At 34.7% G+C, this 22,494-nt stretch overlaps 1 protein-coding gene across 2 annotated transcripts in view; it reads left to right on the forward strand.

The window, feature by feature from the left end:
• The window catches only part of LOC136037021 (mediator of RNA polymerase II transcription subunit 12-like protein), a 154,741-nt gene extending 132,746 nt beyond the window's left edge, over positions 1 to 21,995 (forward strand). For both annotated transcript variants that reach the window (XM_065719438.1, XM_065719439.1), the window contains exons 25-30: positions 2,558 to 2,835; positions 5,987 to 6,185; positions 12,163 to 12,384; positions 14,653 to 14,962; positions 17,492 to 17,946; positions 21,438 to 21,995. In XM_065719438.1, the coding sequence (XP_065575510.1) occupies positions 2,558 to 2,835; positions 5,987 to 6,185; positions 12,163 to 12,384; positions 14,653 to 14,962; positions 17,492 to 17,946; positions 21,438 to 21,611 (1,638 nt within the window). In that variant the 3' untranslated portion in view covers positions 21,612 to 21,995. The remainder of the gene's footprint in view (positions 1 to 2,557; positions 2,836 to 5,986; positions 6,186 to 12,162; positions 12,385 to 14,652; positions 14,963 to 17,491; positions 17,947 to 21,437) is intronic.
• Positions 21,996 to 22,494: the final 499 nt, after the last annotated feature.

Below are 22,494 nucleotides of genomic sequence, written 5' to 3' on the forward strand. Positions count from 1 at the left end.
TATCTAAACTTTACGGAACAAACTGTTAAACTTCTTACTATATGTTTAATAAATGTTTATATTACTAACATCATTAATTAACACTGATTTCTTATATAATGCAAGTCTCTTTGTTAAGGAAACCAAAATACTTTTCGTAATCCAGGTCTTCTTTGGCGCATCATAATAACTCTTCCTCTTCTTAGTATAACTGCAATCGACTATCACATTCTTAACCACTGAATACCAACTTGTACATATCATTATAATCTAAAAATCAAAATTTGTATCTCCTAGCTCATAATTTAACTTTTACACATTAATATGCCTCAAACCCCCTTTTCAAAACTTCAGAAAGCTCTAATATCGGTTCTTGCTTCAAAAAAGAGATACTAATGATACCATTATACCAAGATGGTCTGAAGTGTCATTCACAATAACATTAGCAGTATTGTATCTAGTATTTGAAAATATTACCAATTAAGGGTGCCTATTCATTTGTCACCCTAGTACATATATTAATAGTCGGCTTGAGTCCATAACCTAGTATAGTGTTTAGATACTCCCAGACTTTGTGATTACTATTTACTGTTCTCAAATCTAAATTAAAAGCATCACAAATAAAACAAGGCTTAATAGAAATTGGTAATTTATCCAGCTGCTCATCTAAGAGTAGACAAAACTCATCGATATTACGCGATGGGGATTTATATACAACAAAAATAAAGCATTTGAAATTCTGATATTGTAATTCTAACACCATACTTTGCAATACCATTCCACGGTTTACTCTTATGTCATCCCTTATCTTAATTTGAAAATAATTATGCACATAAATAGCTAAACCTCCATGCTGACGCTGTTCTCTATTTTTTAGATATAGCTTATAACTACCAATTTCCATCAACGAAGAATGATGATTCAATAACCAAGTCTCTGTGAAAGCTAGTACATAAGGTGCTGTCTGAAGACACAATTCATTTAAAAGTCACAACAACTTCCAAGTCCATGACAATTTAAATGAAAAATAGAAAATTCACTTTCACATATAATAGAACTCAAATCATGCAAAAATCTTTATTGCGAATCAGCATAATCTTCATGCAGTTCACCAAAATCTCTATTTAGTATCCCTCCTCAACATTATGTAGTCTCATGGAATCATTCTCAAGAAAACCCAATCTTTCTCTGCTCAAACTTTCCATTTAAAGCAATCAGTCCATAAGGAAGGAAACTGGGAGATTGGAAATTAACAAAAATCCCTTATACAGCAAAAATACTTACTATACAGCTGGGTAAGTGACAAGGAGTAGAGAATAATCCTGAAAAAAAAACGAAAAACAAAAAGAAACAAACAGAAAATAACTTTCAATCACAGTAAATTTCATCATAAACGAGACACAAGATAAAAAGATACAGCATAACAAGAACAAACTTCATAGAAAATAAAAAGGGGAAAACCTCATACAAAATAAAAATGACATGATAATACAATCGAAGAAAAATATGATGAGATATTTGGCACATAGCCTACTTTATTAGGCAAATATTTATTATTATATGCTTAATATTCTAGGTACATACTTATACTAGTGGCACTAACCTCAATAACAAACTTCATTTAAAAATAGCAAAAAAATGCCTCTATTTCAAAATAAGCAAGTGAAATTCTAGAATCTACAATCAACTAGCTCTGGTATTGGCTCATTGTACTTATACTTCACTTTTCCAACACCTTCTCTCTCAAGCTGAATGAAGGGAGGAACAGTATTTGACACCCAGGCTGGAATACCCTCACTGCTCAGTTTGGATTTAAACTCGCAAGTCTCTTCCGCGCTTCACGAACAGACAATGGAGCATCATTGCTGACGTAAGCATTTTTCATAGCTCCATTTGAGCCGAAAGTCTTATTCTTACGTTTTTTCCCATTACGTAAGATTACAATCTTGCCTCGCATGATTGAAAATTCACTTTGAAAAACTTTTGCTCTGTTTTTTTCGCAACGTTTGTAAATTCAGGAACCGTTGTTAATTCTAAACCATTAGCCACATCATTATGAACTGTATTCCAAACAATAATGTTATTTTTTGTTATTAAATATTCCACCGACATCATCCTTGTCGACAACGAATATGCTATTTCACGGGGACATATTTCCTCAGTGGATACAATATGCGTTTTTAGTGAAATTACTTCTTCATTTACTGCATTGAAATGTTTTTCAACTTGAGCGACATTGGATTGTAAGATAGCTTGAGCAATTCCACGAAAATTATTGAGTTTTCTAAATTGGCCAATCTCTTGTCAGTAGATTTTAGCCTATTTTGTCCTCTGTTCTACGTTTACGTTTGTTCCTCGTCATCACAAACCAGTAGAAAAAAAGTCAGAATACTCTTACCGGAAAATGCACTTTTTATTTATCCACGTAAGTACCGACTTGGCGTTTGCAAAGCCGTTAAGGCATGGCTAACACCATAAATCGCCTACTGGAACTCCTCAAATCTTCGCTTGAAATCCTACACTGTATTTATGCTCAATACTACGCTTTATAATCTATAATTATACTTTACGTTTATAGGACAAGCTTTATGGATGGGATGACCTCAAATCTCGTCAATACTTTCAAGACTGCCTCCACCTTCGGCTTAGTCTGGCGGGTGGTCTTTTTGACGCAATTCAAGAGAATATCACATTGACAACGGATTGGGCAATACTCTTAGTGCAGTTAGTAACTTCCCATGTCATCGATTTGACGAATCACAGTTCCTTATTTACTATGGTAGTTGACATGTTAACATCGCTGGTGCATTCGACGCTTGTTACTGACTCTGTCTCTGAGAAAGGAGAGGAATATAAGTAAGCTATTTAGCAAACTGCTTTTATTTTTCTAAATAAAGTTACTAGTTTTATTTTTGATTCAGGAAGCTTTTGCTTTACGTCTTTTGAGACAGCAGCTAGAATAGTTGCAACGTCCTTGTTTTTTTTTTTTTTTTTTTTTTTTTTTACTAAAATTAGTATACTTGCTAATTCGGTTTCTATTTATTTATGTGTGTATCTATTTAATCGAAAAAGATTGCAAAGGCTATAGTTATAAAAAGAAAACAATAATTCAGAATAAAGAAAAAGATACACTTACTCTCTTTACTTTCAACTATTGTATATGAGAACAAAGAAAGGGAACAAAAAATGAAAAGAGAAAAAACAAATAGGTGAAAAAACGAGGATTTTATCAGCCAGTAGCTAAATATGAAAAACAAGCAAATATTTCGACAAGGACTTCCGCCAAGTCGTCCTCAGTGCTCAAAGAAAACAAAGAAAAAAAAAAAAAAAAAAAAAAAAACCAGCAAATCTAACCTTTATAAGTGACCTGCACGAGAGGAAGACAGATACTGACTCAACCAACAAAAAACCAAGTTTAAATCAATGAAAGAGAAGTTACCAATTACCCCTACCCCTCTTTTTACACAAGGAGGGTGATTTGACGAGAAATGTAGATACCGATCATTATGGGTTGGCTTTCTATATATAGAAAAATCCAGGCTGGGAATATTTTTTATAATTAAAACATCCAAGAAAGGGAGCTTTCCTGAATCTTCCAGTTCTATTGTGAATTGAAGATTCGAATCAAAAGAATTCAAATGTGCCAAAAAAACTTTTAGAGAGTTCTGACCATGTTCCCAAACAGCAAGAATATCATCAACAAAACGAAACCAGAGAGAGTGTTTTAAGGGGAAACTATGCAAAGCAGACTGTTCTATGAAATCCATGTAAAAATTTGACAAAAAAGGAGACAAAACAGTGCCCATGGGCAGGCCCTTGACCTGAAGGAAAAATTTTTCTCGAAACCTAAAATATAAAAAGAACTTGTTGCAAAGACGTACAAGCGTCATTATTGTGTCAATTTCCAAGGTTTTGTAATCTGCCCAAGTAGAATTTTCCTCTAATTTTCTTTGTAAGGCCTGTTCACATTTATGGACATCGCATGAAGTGTACATGGAAATTGCATCAAAACTAGATAAGATAGTTTTTTCTGTTATACTATGATTTTTCAGCTTCTCAACAAGATTTATGGAATTTCTTATATAAGATTTCTGTGATGTTAGAAGATACTTGAAAATTGTAGCTAAGAATTTTCCTACGCCTGTAGCTGGAGAGCTATGACATGCTACAATAGGACGCAACGGAGTATCCTTCTTATGAATTTTGGGTAGACCGTAAAATTTCGGGGCTGAACAACCTTTTGGGTAAAATTTTCTTTTAAAACTTCTTTTAGTTTCTTTTAAAACTGAACAAAAAGTTGAACATTTTTTCAACTCGGGAAAGGATAAAACGGACCCTATACTAGGTAGTGGTATCTACAGAGTCCCTTGTTCATGTGGAAGATTTTACATTGGAAGGACCAATCAACAACTAGGGGAACGATTGCAAGAACACAAAATTTCAATAGACAAGTCCCTGAGATTGGAAAATAAAAATGACAACTTTGATTCAGCTCTGGCCCAGCATATATACGAAAATCCTGCCCATTTAGTTGTTTTTGAAGAGGCAACTTTAATATCTACTGTAAATGGTCTACCGCAATCTTTTAAAGAGGCTATTGAGATAAAAAAGCATATAAATAGAAATTTGGCTATAAATAGAGACACGGGAGATATTTCCTTAAGCCCAATTTATAATAATTTAATATTAAAAGAATCTATGAATATTTCCGCTCAATCTAATTTAAGACAACCTGTCCGCATATCTAATGAAAACCGAAATTGTAGACAGGCGAAATCTGTTGCAAGGCAAAGGATACTTATTCAATCTAATTGGTAACTTCTCTTTCATTGATTTAAACTTGGTTTTTTGTTGGTTGAGTCAGTATCTGTCTTCCTCTCGTGCAGGTCACTTATAAAGGTTAGATTTGCTGTTTTTTTTTTTTTTTTTTTTTTTTCTTTGTTTTCTTTGAGCACTGAGGACGACTTGGCGGAGGTCCTTGTCGAAATATTTGCTTGTTTTTCATATTTAGCTACTGGCTGATAAAATCCTCGTTTTTTCACCTATTTGTTTTTTCTCTTTTCATTTTTTGTTCCCTTTCTTTGTTCTCATATATCATGCATAGCCAGTATGGTCTCAGAACGTATTTACTTCAACTATTGTCTTTTTGCTATTGCGTCGGAAATGTTCTATACTCAATGTCTCCCATGTCCATTGGGTAATATTGAGAATGTGGTCATTTGCCTCTACTTATTATGATCAATAAACATTGGCAAGTTATCCTCAAGGAGAATTCATAAGAGGCTCACTATATTCAGAGGCTGTTCACCCCTTATTCAGAGGCTGTTCGCTATACCAGAAAATTGGCCTATTTCTTGGGTATCTCCAGTCTAGAGCAACTGAGTTTAGGTTGAACATCATATGTACTGGGTTGTTGTCAGCGAGTGGCAGGAGATATACCTACCAACCCAAAGCTTTCCTGGTGATTTTAAGCGCTGTCATACTTGGGTAGTTGCTTGTCTTAATTCTCAAATAATAGTAACAAGGATCTTCGATGTTTCCTAATATCGTGAATAAGATCTATAGTGCTAATAGAACCAAAGTAGATAATAGTTCTACTCTGTTCCTTCATGTTAATATTGTGACAATGCTCGTCATGAGTTTGGATGGCTATCGCTTCAAAAAAGGGGGAAATTGTGGTTTTTCTAATCGTGTTGTGTCTGCTAATAAGCAGAACAGTGAATCAGAGAAAAGGTTTGGTTTCTTCTAATCGCTTCACACGCGAATTAAGGCCAGGCTAAGTCTACCCTTGCAATTCTGCAGTCAAGAAGGGGCTTTAATTATCACTTACGCAGGAAAGAGAGAGTGGGCGTCAATACTCGTAACCGAACGTCGCTGTAATGATCAGACTGCTGTAGATCAACTACTCCACGGAGTTTGTTCAGTGAAAAATAGACACGATTGCAAGAGTGGCACAAAAGGTTCATAATAAGTTGTTTAAGCTGTTAAACTTGACTGTTTTTTTTAGGAAGCATTACTTCAATTTGGCAAAAAAACTAAAGAAGGAACTTGCTGATAGGCGATCACCATCCATAGCCTATATTCGGCAGATGCTACCAATGCCTTTGCGCTGCACGTTTGATGTTGTAGCATGTGAACAAGTCAGTTGTCTTATCGACTCCAAAGGAAATAAAATTCAAGGTTTTGATACTTTTGATAAAAAGCAGGTAAGATTGACAAAGAAAGCTGCTTCAGCTTTTGTTTGTCTTGTAATAGTGTCTAGGTGTAAGTAAAACTCAGATGTTTCAAGCATATAGCAAGTGCTTGTCCTCAATGACTAACAAAAAGATAAAAGATGTAGAACCCAAATATTTGTTTTTGTAATTCTCGTTTTTAGAATTGATATATTCAATCTGTTATGTTTGATTGTCACTGATGATAAGTAAGGGTGCCCGCAGAGAACATTTTTGAGGAAGGGTGGTATAGTAAAGGGTGGGAGGGAGGGCAAACTAGTAAAAAATTATTCGTCCGTTTTTTCCTTTTGAAAATGTGAAATTCCCCCCCTCTGTATTTCAAAATTATGCATATTTTTGTCCATCTTCGGTCATTTAGAGAAAAGAGGCTTAAAAGCCCAATCTGTTCTGTCTTGTGAGCGCTCTTAATGGTAAAAGCCGGCCAGCTCTCAGTTGGTTAATGGAGATTTTGTTGGCTTTTGTCTGTTTTGACGTGGTCTGATAAAGGCTATTGTCATTTATCATACTTAATTATTTTTTATTACCTTCATCCTAAAATTGGCTCATAATTTCAAATTCTACCCCTTATACGACAATAATAAGAAAGGAAGTGTTTATATATAGTTTTTTCTGTGGTTTAAATACAAAGAAGTGATTGCGTTTTTTTCCTGTATTTCTTAAAATCCATTCTATGATTTTTGTCATTGTTGTATCGTAACAAAAAAAAAAGAAAAATAATGCCAAAATCTCAATACTTATTGGGTGAGTATAAGGGATTTAGTGAATTTCATAAAAAATGTCCATTGTTGGGGGTATCTATGGGCTTGAATTCCACCCATCCCCCCTGGTAACGGTTTCTCTTCGCTACCAATTTTTTCGTTTTTTTTTTTTTTTTTTTTTTTTTTTTTTTTTTTTTTTTTTTTTTTTAAGGCAGCGTTGTGGACTGTTACCGTTAACTCCTGATTTCTGAACAAAATATTGCAGGACTAGGAGTTATCTAATGTCTTTATATAAAGCTATAGGTTTATTAGAATAAACTTTTGCCATATCTAAGTCATCTTCATCAAGAATTGAGACTAGATTTTAATTTTTTTGACTTGATTAATCTCAAAGATAAATTCATTTGACGGACTGCTGTTAGGAGACGGAATGGAAGCTGTGATAAGAATCGTTTCTGAATCGAGTTTATTTAGTTGATGTGCGGATAGATAGGCAACAATACACTGAAAGCACTCAAGTATAAGTTCTAAAAGAGATTAATCTACAAGCTACCGCCACTCCTCCCCCACCCCCCAAAAAATCAGGTAAAATATAAAAAGAGCAAAAAAAATTAAACAAATAAAGGGAAGATTAGTAAATGGGAGAAATGAGGGAGGAGAAAGGCTGAAATTAAATAGATAGTAAAATTAGATAGGAGGTATTATCAGAGTTAGTACCCACCGACAGTTTCACTTTTTTAACCTCATTTCTACCAAAATAGTGGCTTTAGTTTACAAATGAAAAAATGTAGTCCCCTAAAAAAAGGTATAGTGATGTTTTGTATTATGTTGAACTGAAAAATGTAAAAAAAAAAATATGCTGTATGATTTTATTCAACAAGTGAGAATGGTATCGATAGATTGACAGCTGAACAGTGACTTATTAAATTATGAGGCTTATTAACTTTCCATAGCTAAATTAGGTTTTATTTTACAACTGCTAAAGGCTATTACATAGTTAAATAACCTTACATCAACTGCTGCGGAAAACTCGAGAAGAAGACATCGTTCAAAGTCACCAAATTCAGAAAAGATCTGGGAACTTTAAGAAAATTATCAAGTGTGCAATAAACATGGCCTGGGGGTGTATGAAGGTGTAGTTGAGAGTCGTGAGAATCGCCCTCATTTGCAGAGTATCCTTTGTTTATTTTACGTTTTAGTGTCACTCTTAAATTTTACATGAAAAAAGTTGCGTGAATAGTTGCCAGGGAGGTTGATAGAAGTCGCAATTCTATCACCATTTTTACTGAATGGATCATTCAATAGCTTACCTTCATCTATGTCTGAAATTACAAAAAAAAAACATATTGAATTTAGACTTAGTGTAAAAAAAAATACATTGGTATTGGAGTTGAATTATATAAAAGAACAAAGAAAAGTGTGGGGTTATGGGATGTCGGTAGTCCTCACATATAGATAATTTCATTTCTTTTTAAGTTTATAAGTGGCTCTTTACTTATGTTTGAAAGCATTTCTTACTTATGTGTATTTCTTTTGTATTATTTTTAAACTTACTATAAGGAGACTCATTTCTCTTCTATATATTTTTTACGGAGCAACTTGTATTAACAAATGAATATAGCATTATTCCCCGCGGCAACCAATTTATCAGAAATTTTACTCTATACTGTAATAAAAGTACTTGTATATTGATAGACTATATTAGCAGAGAAAGGGTTCTTTGGTTCCAAAACTCGCACGTAAATATTGGTAATTTCTACGATATCTCCTTTAACTTCTTTTATTTACTTTATAAAATCTGTATTTCTTGAGATTTAGAACCCTACCACCCAACTCTCATAATAAAGTCTATAATTACTTACTTGAATGACGAGTGGATGGCTACTTCATTCAGCAATGCATGTGCTATGCTTTTTTTTGCTATTAAGAGTCTTTTTCATTCGAGTGGAATGCTGACCCCCCCCTCCCTTTTCCCTACTTCATAAGATCGTTTTGAAGGCATCCACAGGAAATTCCAAAAAATAGGCCCAATGCCCTACATAGCCCCGTTTCCTTGTTCATGGAAAATCTGTAACGTCATATTGTCTTACCCCCCCCCCCCCCCCCGATATTAAGTCCTCTTATATACCCCTTTGGTGGGTGGAAAGCAAAGCCGAGATTACATATGATAACTGTGTAGATTTATTTTGGTCCTGGTATCTTGTTTTTGCGGTTTGGATACTTTTTGCACAACTTTATCTAATTAAGTCACCGAAGGTAAAACACTTTGGTAACACAAGACACGTTCTTATTTATACTTGTCAAAAAGAGCCAACAACCATTTTGAAGTATTCCCAATTTGATTGTAAGCCAATTTTCAGCATAAAGGAACTGAAGCAATAGACTCACGTTCACAACCCCTAGTGATTTATTGCTATTTCTAGTGATTATTATTATTATCTAGTAATTTTGTACCTGATGGCAACCCTGGTTAGACTGATTGTCTAGTCATGTCAGCTAAGTTTGTCAAGTAAAATTATGAGAAAAAAAGGGTAAATTTGTTTAAGTTTGAAAAGACTTTTGAAAAAAAAAAAAAAAATTGGCATGAAATGAGCGTAATGTCAATCATTTTTCTCCCTACTAATTATTAAGACGTGTATAAAATTACTTGACAGCTCTTCTCACAGTGATTTGGCAGATCACTCTTTCGCTAACTAATAAAATATATAATGAAAGGGCTGTGTTTTTCTGAATTGGCAGCCTATTGGTTTAGTTTATAATCGTTTTTTCTTGACTTCTTTTTCTTCAAAACTGACAAGAGTCAATAAAACGCATTCCCTGATTATTGAAGCTAGACCAGTCGGAGAATATAGGGCGCGACTTAGGTACAAACCTAGGGCGTGACAAATTAAAATGAGAAGACATGCCAATGCAATTCTGGGCATTTTGTCACTATTTTTTCTTTGGTATTTAAATTGTAATTGGCTATTGATGAGTCAGAAGTAGACATTTTTTTTCGGATGGAAACATGACTGGGAGATGTGGGGGCATAAGAAACATAATATAATGGTGAATAGTGCGAAACATGTAAGAAATGTGTGGGAAATCGTAAAACTGGTGTTGGGAGAAGAGGCAAGCCCACATTCATGTAGATCTGGAAGAGTGATTCTTCTTGTTATCAGTGCAGTTCAATTATTTGTAAAACTATTTGTAAATTTTATAAGAATAATCTAAACTCCTTCCCTATTGGCTTTGGTCAAATTTAATTGTATGGTTAGGCTACGAATCTTTAGAGTATAAAAAAACATTTAAATCCTAGTTTATGAATCTGTCAGGCATAAAACATTCATAGCAATTGCAGAATTTTCCCCTCCCAAAATCGTATTCTGTCCCAAACCTGTGGACGTTTGTTAAAAAGTAAGTTGTTTACTGAAGCTAGTTGAAATCCAGTTCTAAATGGGCTCGGGCCTTGGCACCCCCTCCTTCCCTCGCCCCCACCTGGAAAAAAGTTCCGAGTAGTTCTTGCGTTAGAATTGCAATTCTGTGCCGTAAGAACAGGGATTCGAGTCCAGATGTCACTTAATATTTGGTTTAAAAGGAGGGTTGGGGTTTCGACTCTTTAAGCTCAGCCAGAGTCGACCAAGCTCCAAATGGATACCTAGAGGAATCTGGGGAAAAAACAAGAAGTGTCTGATGATTTTTCCCCAACCACGCATTGTATTCCCAGTCAAAGGCAGAGAATCAGGAGATAGGTAATTGCGCTATGCAGACCATTGGTCAGTATGCGATTTTTTTCTCCGTGCTTGGTTCCAACAATCGGTTTATTTTGAATTTTGTTGTCTGTCTGTTGATATGTTGTTTTATTTAATTAACGTTATTTCTTTCAACATGGTGTCACTCTTCTTCTTTGAATGTTCATTAATCATGTGTCAGTGACAAATCGATCTAATGGTCATTTCCGGTAGTGTTGACAGAATGGCCAACATGTTTCAGCTGTTTTCTTAGTAGCTAGAATAGGTTAACCGAGATATAATAATGTTTTCTACTTTACTTTTAAACTGTCTCGAGGTTAGTCAAGCATGTTATTTTTTAAATGTAATTCTGAAACTGTTGCTAGCTGAAAAATAATTTTACAAACTAGTCGATATGTCGATATTTCGATTGTCGATTGTCGATATTTCTATTGCAGTCGGTGACATTAGATTTTGTGACGGGGATATTGTACTCGTCGTCAAGTTTTACCCTTTTTCAACAGAGCTTATTACAATTCATTGAGTAAGTGCAGTTATTTTGCTGTATTGGACGTGGCTTGAATATCAAAATCAATTTCTCGAAAAAAAAAAAAATAACTTGCAAACTAATAGAACTTTTGAAACTATCCGAGAACATTATTACCTAATACTAATTCATAAATATTCAACGAATTGTCTATCTATAAAAGGACGGATTACAGCTAGTTGAGTTCTGAAGCACAACAGTCAAATAATTGCAATACGTTTCAATCAGTACTTTTGAACGCAATTCAATATTTGTATTTGGCTATTGAACGCTAAAAATTGCAAAAATTAGCTCCGACAAGATTATTGAACGCGGGGCTATATATTTGTAAGAATCCGTTTGGGCTTTTAGTTAATCACTTTTACCGCCATTTATTATTGGAATTTAGTATTGATACTAAAATTTCAGCCTTTACGTATTTTGTTTTAATAACGTATTATCAATAAATTTTGGGTTGCTGATTGCAAATAATTTCACCCCACGAAAACGATCTAGTTTTCATTTGATTTTTGGTTTTTACCTTGATTCAGGGGCTTATTCAGGGGAATGAAGCTCAATTTAGGACTTGATTCGATTATTCAGTGAACCAATAGACCAGTGAACTCAAGGGATCGGAACTCAGGCTTCTTTTGAGATAAAGATTATTAACTAGAATTTAACTTCCAAACCTCAACTAAAAAAATTAAGAAAAAAAGATAAAGTTCGTTAATAAATAAATATACACTAGCAAAAATGTGAAAATAGAAATTATCCTCACATTGGTTAAAACAGAATATTAAAAAAGCTGCTGCTTCTTGTTTTGTTTTTTTTTTTTCGTTTACGGGTCCCTTTTATTGTCATTGTATCTTTCCTTATTTTTTTTTTAAATTACCGGGATTAATGGTTCCAAGTGCCAAAAAGAAAATCACCGTAGGAAAACTACTAATTGCAGCTTTATCATAATTAATCAATTGTGTTTTATTTCTTGAAAGTGACTTGAGAAATGTTTATTTTAGGGACTGAAAGTCCACGAAAAACACCGTCTCAATCCATGGGACATATTGGAAGGTCATAAAACTCCAGCGCCGCTATCCCTCTCTTGGTTTGGGGCTGTTAAGGTTGAAAGACGACCATTGCGATATGAAGAAATGCATAGACTGCTGAAACATCACACACATGACCAGAGAAAATCTTGCTCTCATTATTTGGAACCTCCTCCTGTGCCTCCTGAGGAAGAGGTATAGTCTTCATTTTTTTACATTTCGTACAGCCTTTAAAATTTCTATGGGAAAAATTTTGCCTTTTAAAAAGTGTGCTGGCAACTTTAAATTAAATATTTAATAGAATATTTTTTTTAAATTAAATTTTTTTTTTACAAAGATGTACCGTTTTAGATTTAACTTTAGCTCCTAAAGCAAAAAAAAAAACTTTCAAAACCCAAAATTTTGTTAATATTAGGTTTTGCCTTAAACTCAACCGATCTTAACGACAAGAAGATGAAATCAAATTATTTCGCTATCACAGATTAACAAAAAAGTATGAAAAAAGACGCTTAAAAAATAGAAAAAAAAGAATGAAAATGCTTGATAGGATATTACTCGGAACTTAGAAATATAAGCACTTGGGCCTTTTCTATTCTGCTTTTAACCTTTTCACTGCGACCTATTAGACTTGCGACCTATTTATTTGAATCTCTTTGAAATGGTACCGAACTGGCGTAGATACCAGGAAACCCCAGTTGCGTATATTTTTGTATTCAGACAAAGGCCATATCCAGGGGGAGTAAGGGTTTGGAACCTTCCACCCACCTTGATGTTTGTCTGACTCGTGAAAACGTAACAAAAATGTATATATACAACTTTTTGATGCGTCTATGATTTTTTTTTGTATCTCCCCCTGAAGAAAACGCTCTATGCGGCCTTGATTCAGACTTGAGCTAAAGGAGCCTGATTTTGTTCATAAACAGATTAAAATGGCTAATCGGATAGAAACCGGCTAGTTGAAACAGGCTCACGAATGGGGAGTTTGCTATTATAAACAGGCGTTTATGTGATCATCATTGTTACCTTGGACATAATAATTTTAATGGAAATATTAAATGCCAAACTCTATTTCACGTCTTCTCCTTCTAAACCAAGATTTAGGCTTTCAGATTGGGTGTTGAGTGCACCCAGGGTGAATGGATCCGCTCATTGCATTGGGTGGTGACCTGATCGCATATTTGAATGTCTCAACATGCTTCCCAAGTTGTGGTAGCTCAACTATTTTTTGGTTGTATCCTGGATATTTTTATTCCAAGAAAGTGTCAAATTTATTTATTAATTATTTCATCTTCGTTTTTTTTTACCGAATTGGTATAGATACTTACCTTGTTATATTCAGGTCAAGACTGTTTCCGGGGGGGGGTAATTTCTGATGCGTTTGTAAAAAAAAAAATGTAACTGCTTTCCAAATTGTGATAGCTCAACTATTTTTCGGTTGAATGCTGGATTTTTTATTGCGAAAAAGTGTCAACTTTATTTATTTATTATTACATCTTCGTTTTTCTTTTACCGAATTGGTATAGATACTTACCTTGTTGTATTCAGACCAAGACTGTGTCTAGGGGGGAGAGGAAAAATTTCTGATGCGTTTGAAAAAAAATAATAAATAAATTGTATCTGCTTTCCAACTTGTGATAGCTCAATTATTTTTTGGTTGGATGCTGGATTTTTTGTTGTACAAAAAGTGTCAACTTTGTTTTCTTTTTCTTTGTTTTTTTTTTTTTTTTGGCTCTTCAGCTACTTATTCTGTTTCCCACTAAGTTTAAATTGGAAGATGGTCAAGCTATGAATAAGGGAAATAATTGGAATTATTAGTGAATCTTAAAGAATTTTTTTTAAACCGTAATTAAACTATATTTTTTGATAAATTCGCTCTAGAAAATTAATTATACTTTTTTTTTAAATTAATTTTATTTAATTATGTAATTATTTTAATTATATCAGCTGAACCAAAAAAAGAGTCCTTTTTGTATGAAACTTTGTGAATTATTGCTATAGTGTTTTCTGCTAATTTTTGTCTCATTCAAAGAAAAAAAGAAGTTCCTCATCTTTCATCTAAACGAATGTTTTTTTCATGTTGTCTTTTTTTGAAAAATAGCTGAATGAACCAGCAAGTCTAATTTTACTCGGACATTCGTCTACGAGAAATATTGATGTGAAAATCTGGTTGTCGACTTTTGTGATTCAATTTGCTTTGTTAAGTGATTTAGTATATGGGAAAAAAAAAATCAGAGTTATATCAGATAACTTGGTAATTTTTCTCTCAATTTATTTGACACGACAAAACTGCCCAGACACAACTGGAAAAGACATCTCTTGTAAAAGTAACGGCAATTAAAACCACTCATTCATCAAATATACTACTGTTGACATTGCAATTTTTACAAATGTTGATATATCGCAGGTTTTTTTTTCTGTGCGAACCTGAAGTAGTAATCAAATTCTTGTATATTCTAATTTTAGAATGAAAGTTTGATGGGTCCCAACTCTCAGCGAGAGGAGATAAAACCTGATACACCCATGTCAAGCGAATCACCACGCGCTAAACGGGCCAAAACAACTGCTATGAATACACAAGCAGTGCCTAACAAAAGAAGACCCCGTCGTGGGGGTGTGAATGCTGGTGCTATGGGTGGAATAGTGCAACCTCCTGTAAATATGGGCTTCCAAGGCCCACAATCAGCAATGTATCAGCAGCAACAGCAACAATGGGGCTACAACCAGCAGCAAACACATGGGCAACAGGGGTACTATCCACAGCAGATGAATCAAGGTTAGCTTATATACTTTTTACAGATAAATATTGCTCTATTTTTCTGACAAGGGGGCGCTGCATCCCTTGGGTTACCTATTAATTTATTACGAAAATGATTAAAAAAAATACGTAGGTTAGGTCGATTTTTACCTAAAGTTACCTCATGCAGATAGTAGCTTCGTTTTTGAATATCCTAGTAAGCACATTATACCATGCGGGGGAAAGAGTGACAGAGAAATAGGCTTAAGACTTTCTATTTTCAACTTTCTCTGTTGGTCATAATGCTTTTTGAACCTTTGTATCAAAAGAAAAATTTGTAACTTGATTTACTGTAGGCTGCGTAATTTATTTATGTCATGCGTAGAAATTTCAACTCAGAGAGAAAATTCCAAAGGTCACGTCTTTAATTTCTTTGGAAACTTCTAGGTGGAAAGCGTGGAGGAGAACTCTGACTTCAGGCCATGAAGGGAGTAAATGAAGTCAGTAACAAACATTTAGTGTTTGTTGAATATTTATAACAGAATATTTAAAAAGTTATCGAATCAGGTCGATGATTTCCTAAGGTTTTCTCTTGCACCCAGTAGCTCCCTTTTTGAATAGCCTAGTAGGGAAGTAACGGAAAGCAGGTCTTTTGTGGTTGGGATGGGTGGATTTCATAAAGGAAGACTTAAAGGAAATGGAACTTCTTGGAAGGGTGTAAAGAGGGAAGCTTTGAATAGATTGGGATGGAGGCGGAACGTGCGTAGTTGTGTTAGCCTCAGGTGGCTTAGTGCTGCGGTGAGTTGTCAGTAGTAATGCTATGTAGCTCCAATGTATTTTCTGGCATGAGATTCAAATAAGAGTTAACAATCTATGTTTAGGTTAAACATGATATTTTTAAATAAAAAGATTGCTTTATTTTGTTAAGCGGCGTACGTATTTTTCTACGCTAAGTTGATAAGTTATGTTACGTTAAGTCTAACTATTTGCATTTAGACGAGTCCTTCCACACTGGGTTAATGTAAAAATTCACAAAATCGTCGTATCATCGTCTAAAGTCTTCATATTCATCGTAAACAATCTGTCTAGAAATTAAAAATGAGGAGTGCAGATACTGACTCAACTCTGATCAAATGTTTGAGGGAAACATTTATAGTTTATTTCCAAAATCTATTATCTTGTCATCCAGAAATTCCATTCCAGATGTTGCTACTATGTTCACTTTAAATGCTATATATATTGATTGGCTATATAAATTGAGCAGCATAAAATTCTATGTAGGGCTCGATTTACTTGGCACTGATAACTAACAGAAATTATTCCATATATGGAGGGGGGGTCCCTCCAATTATTTTGATCCCCTAATAATTTTTACCCCTTATCATTTTTTCATCTCATTTTGATAAAATTAGAAAGGTAGTTTGGTCTAAGAAGTCATTTTGGAGACCAGTTAAAAATTGTAGAAGCAACTTTTTTCAAGTACTTTAATAATTTAGAAGTTTGAGTTTTGTTAAATAAATTAAATCTTCCGGTTGTTCCAAATAGTTTGAACTATTTAAAATAAATTGTTTGTTTTAATTTACAAAAACAATGTCAAAATAGATTTTCAAACCGTAAAAAAAAATAGTTTGATTATGATGATTCTGGTGATTTTAGTTGGTTTTTACAATAGTCTAATGTGAAAAGACTTATTTAAGAGCAAAAGTTCTACTTGGCATTTCTCAACCTCTTAGCATTGAAAATTATGTACATAAATTATTTACCCAAAAAAAGCAACAATATTATATTATTCGTAGGTTTCAATTGTTTTCCTTGTTCCTTTAAGGCATTTAATCAGTTGTGTTTCGTTTCTTCAAGACATATCTCTTTATCGTGTAGAGTAAATTGTGTGTAGATATTGTTAGTGTTGTGTTTTAAGTGTTATTTTTATCGTGGATGTTTCATGGATGTTGTTTAATTTTACGTGTACACTGAAGACTGCTCGCTAATATTGGTCCAAAGTTTCAAGTTCTTTTTTTTCTTCCTTTTTTTATGCTTGGTTAGTCACATTCAATAGTAATGTATCAGGTTTGGCCTCACTCGGATCTTTTTGCTTTCATTTACTCTTTAAATATTACCGAAAATTCCCCATCCTTTTGCTATTCTAGATCTTTGTATTTAAGAAAATTTGAATCCTTAGTTAGCCATTGCTAAAGTAAAGAACCCTGTTGCATTTGAAGAATACGTTTAACCTCTTGCCTTCTCTGCCGTTCATGCAATGAACCCACTTTTGCTAGCTCCCTTCACTCGTCTTGTATTCTAACTAATTTTGTAAACTTTCAATCCTATTAGAACCTATTTGGAACTGATAGAAAATTTATTTTGGAATAATAATAATATCAACAGAAACAAATAACTAGTTTATAAGTATTCTTTTTTTTCATTAAATATGATATTTTTGAATTCCAAACGTGACTAGGAAAGGAAGGCACCCATAAAGGATACGAAACATAGGAACATTCCAATGCATATGAAAATTTAAATTACATATATATATATATATATAGTAATTATGTTTATTAATTCTAGGTGTGGGCCCAAGATTCGAGCGTGCACCTATTCCATCACGTCAAGCCCTTGCCAACATGATCCGAGGACGTCAGACACAACCAACTGCTGCTTATGGTAATACAGCTCAAACTAATGTTATGCCACAAGGTCCCATGTCAGGTGGAATGCAGCAAGGCACCATGGCGGGTCCAATGAGAGGTCAAACTCCTAACCAACCATTCCAAAATATGGCTATGCTAGATAAGCAGCGTCAACAGCAATTTATACGACAGCAACAGATGCGTGGCGGTGTTGCTGGACAAGGTGGAATGTATCCCCAACAGATGGCTCAGCAGTATCAGCAGATGCCTGGTCAAAGTATGGGAAATCAACAGTTTGGGATGTATACAAATCAATCCCAACAGGCTCCAGCACAAAACTTTGGAGGAATGATGCCACAGAGGGGGATGGCCCCTAGACCCTCCTACATGCAGGTAAGAAATTTCTTGTTTTTATCTAATCTCACATCTTTTTTTCATACCACGACTTTTCGTACCATGTTTTTATGATTGAATCTTTAAGTGTTGAAGCTAGTCTGTCATTTTGTAGAACTTTTGAACCATAAGTTTTTAATCACAGCGCATGATACTGCGCAACTTGTGACACAAAAAACGTACCGGGCTTATTACATGCTGCAGAAAGTTTATGGTATAAAGAGCCTTCCGCTCTTGTGGGTCACTGAAGAACATGTCGTAGTACAAAGAAAATGATACTCTCGTGGCAAAAAATAACACTTACTTCAGCATGTAACACTGCCCTTTACTCTTTTACCACACCTGTCACTTTCGTATATTTCAAGACGTACTACTGCTTGTAACGCCAAAAATATACCGCTCTGTGTTTTGACCCCCCCCCCCAGCTCTATTTTTCGTTTCCCTAATACTTATTCAGTAGACCTGGACGTAAGGGAGTTTAAAAGGCTAACGGTTAATGGGGGGATAGCTAAACTCCTCTTTTTATCAATTTTTGTTCGTTTTAAGTATGACTTGAGTATTTATTCTAATTTTTACTCGTTTTAGGATTTATTTATTCCTCTATATTAGGATCTGTTGTCTTTATGTTGGATGTAATTATTTATTTTAATTTATATTCGTTTTAGGCTTCATTTATTCTTTTGCCATGATTTCTGATCGTTTTAAGTCTATTTAGACTTAAAATGACAAACGACATAACCAGATAAATTAGACCTTATTTCTGCTCGTCTTACGTATTAATACGGATCTTTACTTTTGTTAAATAAATTTGCTCGACTGAAAGTAAGGAAAAACACTAAAACTTAAAACGAACATAAATTATTAAGTATATGAAGGAGGTTGCCTCCTCCTCAACACCTCGCTCTTTACACTAAAGTTCCTTAGTACTTGTGAAAAAAGATTTTTTTTTGTTCCACTTAAACGATCCGTGTGTTTCAGGAGCCATTCTTAAAGAATTGGGACAGAATTCAAACTTCAGCGTAAAGAGCTAGGTGTTGAGGAGGAGGCAACCCCCTTCATATACGTAATACTTTCTGTTCCTTTTTAAGTTTTAATATTGCTCCTTGCTTTCAGTTGAAAAACTTGTTTTTTATATTTAATTTTCTATCGTTTTTTAAACAATCCCATGAAATCTGGCCCAGTGAAAACTTCCCAGTGAAAATTTACCCGGGACAATTACCGTTAACAACAGCACGCGTAAAATTGAGACGGAAAAGAAAAAGCAAGGAATATAAAAAGAATTTTGTAAGGGAATTTACAAAACCTCTTCCCTGGGGCTGTGGGGGGTCATGTTCTATCCAAAGGCATTGTGATTGGGCCTTTTATCTATGATGAACAAAATGTCTATTTCAAAATTTCAATCGGGAAAATTATGGGGAAAAAGGGGCGGGGAAGAGGGCCTACTTGCCCTCCAATCTGTTGGGTCACTTAAAACAGGCATTGGAATTTTTTATTTCCATTCGAATGAGCCCTCTCACGATATTTTAGGACCTGTGGGTCAATACAATCACCCCTGGAAGAAAAAAAAAACACGCATCCGTGATCTTTCTTCTGGCAAAAAATACGAAATTCCTTATTTTTATAGATTGAAGCTTGAAACCTCTACAATGGGGTTCTCTGATACACTGAATCTGATGGTGTAATTCTTATTAAGATTCTAGGACTTCTAGGGGATATTTTCCCCTTTTTCGAAAACAACGCAAACTTTTCTCAGACTGGTAGCCTATGTTTCGTAAGACTAAACTTAATGAAGCCTATATATTTGAAACCAGAATAAAAATTTCATTCTTTTGATATATCTATTGGTATCAATTTTTTTTTTACAACAAATATAACCATTTAATTAATAAGTAAAATGATTTTCTTTTTGCAAAAAGAGAAGGAGAAATAATTTCTATTTTGTCCATACTTTGAGCTATGCATTCATCATGTTAATTAAAAAAATAGCTGAAAGAAATGAATGTAGAATGTTATAATAAAAAGTGAACAGACGAAAAAAAGCAAACAGTTCAATAGATTCTTCTTCTTGTTTTTTGGCGGTAACCAGGTGAATAACTATCCTGTCTGGCACCAATGGGCATCGGAATTACTTCCGACGATCCCTCCGATCCGTCGACTGCACCTTCCCCGAAGATCTTCAGCCTTTTTCTGTCCCATCTCTGACCATGCCTCCAGTAACCTCCCCATATTTCAAGGTCTTCTTTGAGTTTTTTCCTAAGATTTTTTCCTCTTTCCTCCCCGATGTCGTCTCCAGAATGGTGCTGGCTCGGAGATGGAGACGTCTCGAAATATCGTACCTTTAGCGCGTTGCATGGTGTAGCCAAGGAGCTTAAGGTGACCTCTTTTAATGACAAGAGATAGCTCTTCAGACTGGCCACGACGGCTTTTTACTTCATTATTGGGAATTTCAGACCACCTGTTGATTCGAAGTATATAGTGAAGGCAGTGTTGATCGAGCAAGTTCAACGCTCTTGCCTCTTCTGCTTTGAGCAACAATGTCTTAGGCGTACAATACTACATTTCGGACGGATGCTATACAGACTCTGATTTTTGTTTTTAGACATTTCACGTCTGGCCCTCCGTGCCCATGGAGGGCCCTCTGTGCCCTCCATGCTATTTGAATTCCTCTACATTTTCAATTGGTTTGCCGCTCAAGAAGGTTTGATGTGAAACGGAATGGATGACGGCCATCACTTTTCTCTTGGAGCTGATTACGGTAAGCTCAATGCACTTCGAAGCTTTGGAGACATCACCAGCCATGTCTTGTAAGTCGTGGGCTTCCAGCAAGGCAAAGTTGTCTGCAAAATTTATGTTTGTCGATAGAAGCAAACCATCCAGTTGTCAAATATAGCAGCATTGCGATTTCTTATTGCTTCGTTCGTTATTCAGTTCTTCGCGTACTTGAATAATATGCTTGAAAACTTGGAGTGTCGTGTAATTAGAATAAATAACTCAACTGAAAACTTGGGAGTGTCGTTGCCCGAGATACAAATAGTTCGAGTGCTTGTGTAATATAAATTCACAGACAGAGAAAGAAACGTTTCTTTTTGGTTGACTGTATTTGATTGTACTGTTTGTCCTAGGTGATTGGACGGGTGAGTAGGGTCATTGACTCATTCAAGTACTTATCTATCTTGATTACTAAAGTAGGAAAATAGTTGTTTTTTTCCTCGCTGAATAATTACCGTTTACACATTGCAGTCAGAAACAGAAAGAAAGGAGAAGAGAGCAATGTGTTGTCAATAACTTGCTCTGTAAATATATATTTATGCACCAATTTTAACTATTAATTTGTAATTTCTACCTATGTTTTACTCTGGTTTAGTTTTACCAGAATTCAAATGCAATTTTGACAGTTTAAAAAAAAAAGTTTGAGTGTTACTAGGTTGGATGGATAGCTTTTTTTGTATGGGACGCACTTCATATCTCCCTGATTAGATCTATAATTTCAGGGTGGTACTATGACAATGGCGATGAATCAACAGCCGGGATACCCCCGTGGCTCGGCACCTATGAATCAACAGCAAATGCAGAGATTGCAGCAACAACAGCAAATGCTGGCAATGCAACAACAACAGCAGCAGCAGCAACATGGAATGTATAATCAGCCTCCTGGTTATCAATAAGGGTATATCTGAACTGAAGGGTGATGGTGAATCCCAACTAAAAATTATTAAAATTTTTATCTTAAAATATTCTCATAGGATATCTGGCTATTCTCTCGGTAAAAGCTCTTTGGACCCCTTCTCGTTAACGATCAGATTTGTGTTCGCCTCTTAAGAGGTCTTGTAAAATACTATTTAAAAGGATAACATTTTATTGTTAAGTATTTTTCCTTTAGTTATAACGATTCGGTTGTTTTAATTAATGTTTCTGAGAAATCTTTTGAATGTCAGTGAGTGAATCTCCATGAAAGCTTGAAATTTGGATTGATTTTGTTCGGTGTTCTTGCACAGCTGTGCATATATTTTTATAGGCTATATTTATGATATTAGATGAAAGTCCACTTATTTTAGTATTTTCATTTTTAAGAAATAGTCGAATAGGATGAGAAAATATTAGTTTCGCTCTTAGATCAGCTACCTACTAAGTTGCCACGTTGTTGGGGGGGGGGGGGGGTTATCCAGCTCTTCACAGAATTAAAGCTTTGAATTTAGTATCCAAAACATGGATTCCCTCAGGTAAGGACATTCACTCAGCTGCAAGTGGACTAAAACAGCCTATTATTCATATAATAGGCTGTAATAAAATAATAAACAGCTATATTATTCATGGGATTTTTCTGATTGCGGGATGAGATAATCATCACATTACCTAAATTCTTAGATTAGAGGTCAGGTGTTTGTCGCTTTTACCTAGACCCTTGTTTTAATTGAGTAAATAAGGGTGACAGGGATCCTCTCGTTAGGAGGCTTCCACTAAGAATTAAATAAAAACAAGTTTTTTCAACTGAAAGTAAGCAGCAACATTAACATTTAAAACGAACAAAAATGATCTCGTATATGAGGG

This window comes from Artemia franciscana, chromosome 16, assembly GCF_032884065.1.
Source record: "Artemia franciscana chromosome 16, ASM3288406v1, whole genome shotgun sequence".
Classification (NCBI taxonomy): domain Eukaryota; kingdom Metazoa; phylum Arthropoda; class Branchiopoda; order Anostraca; family Artemiidae; genus Artemia; species Artemia franciscana.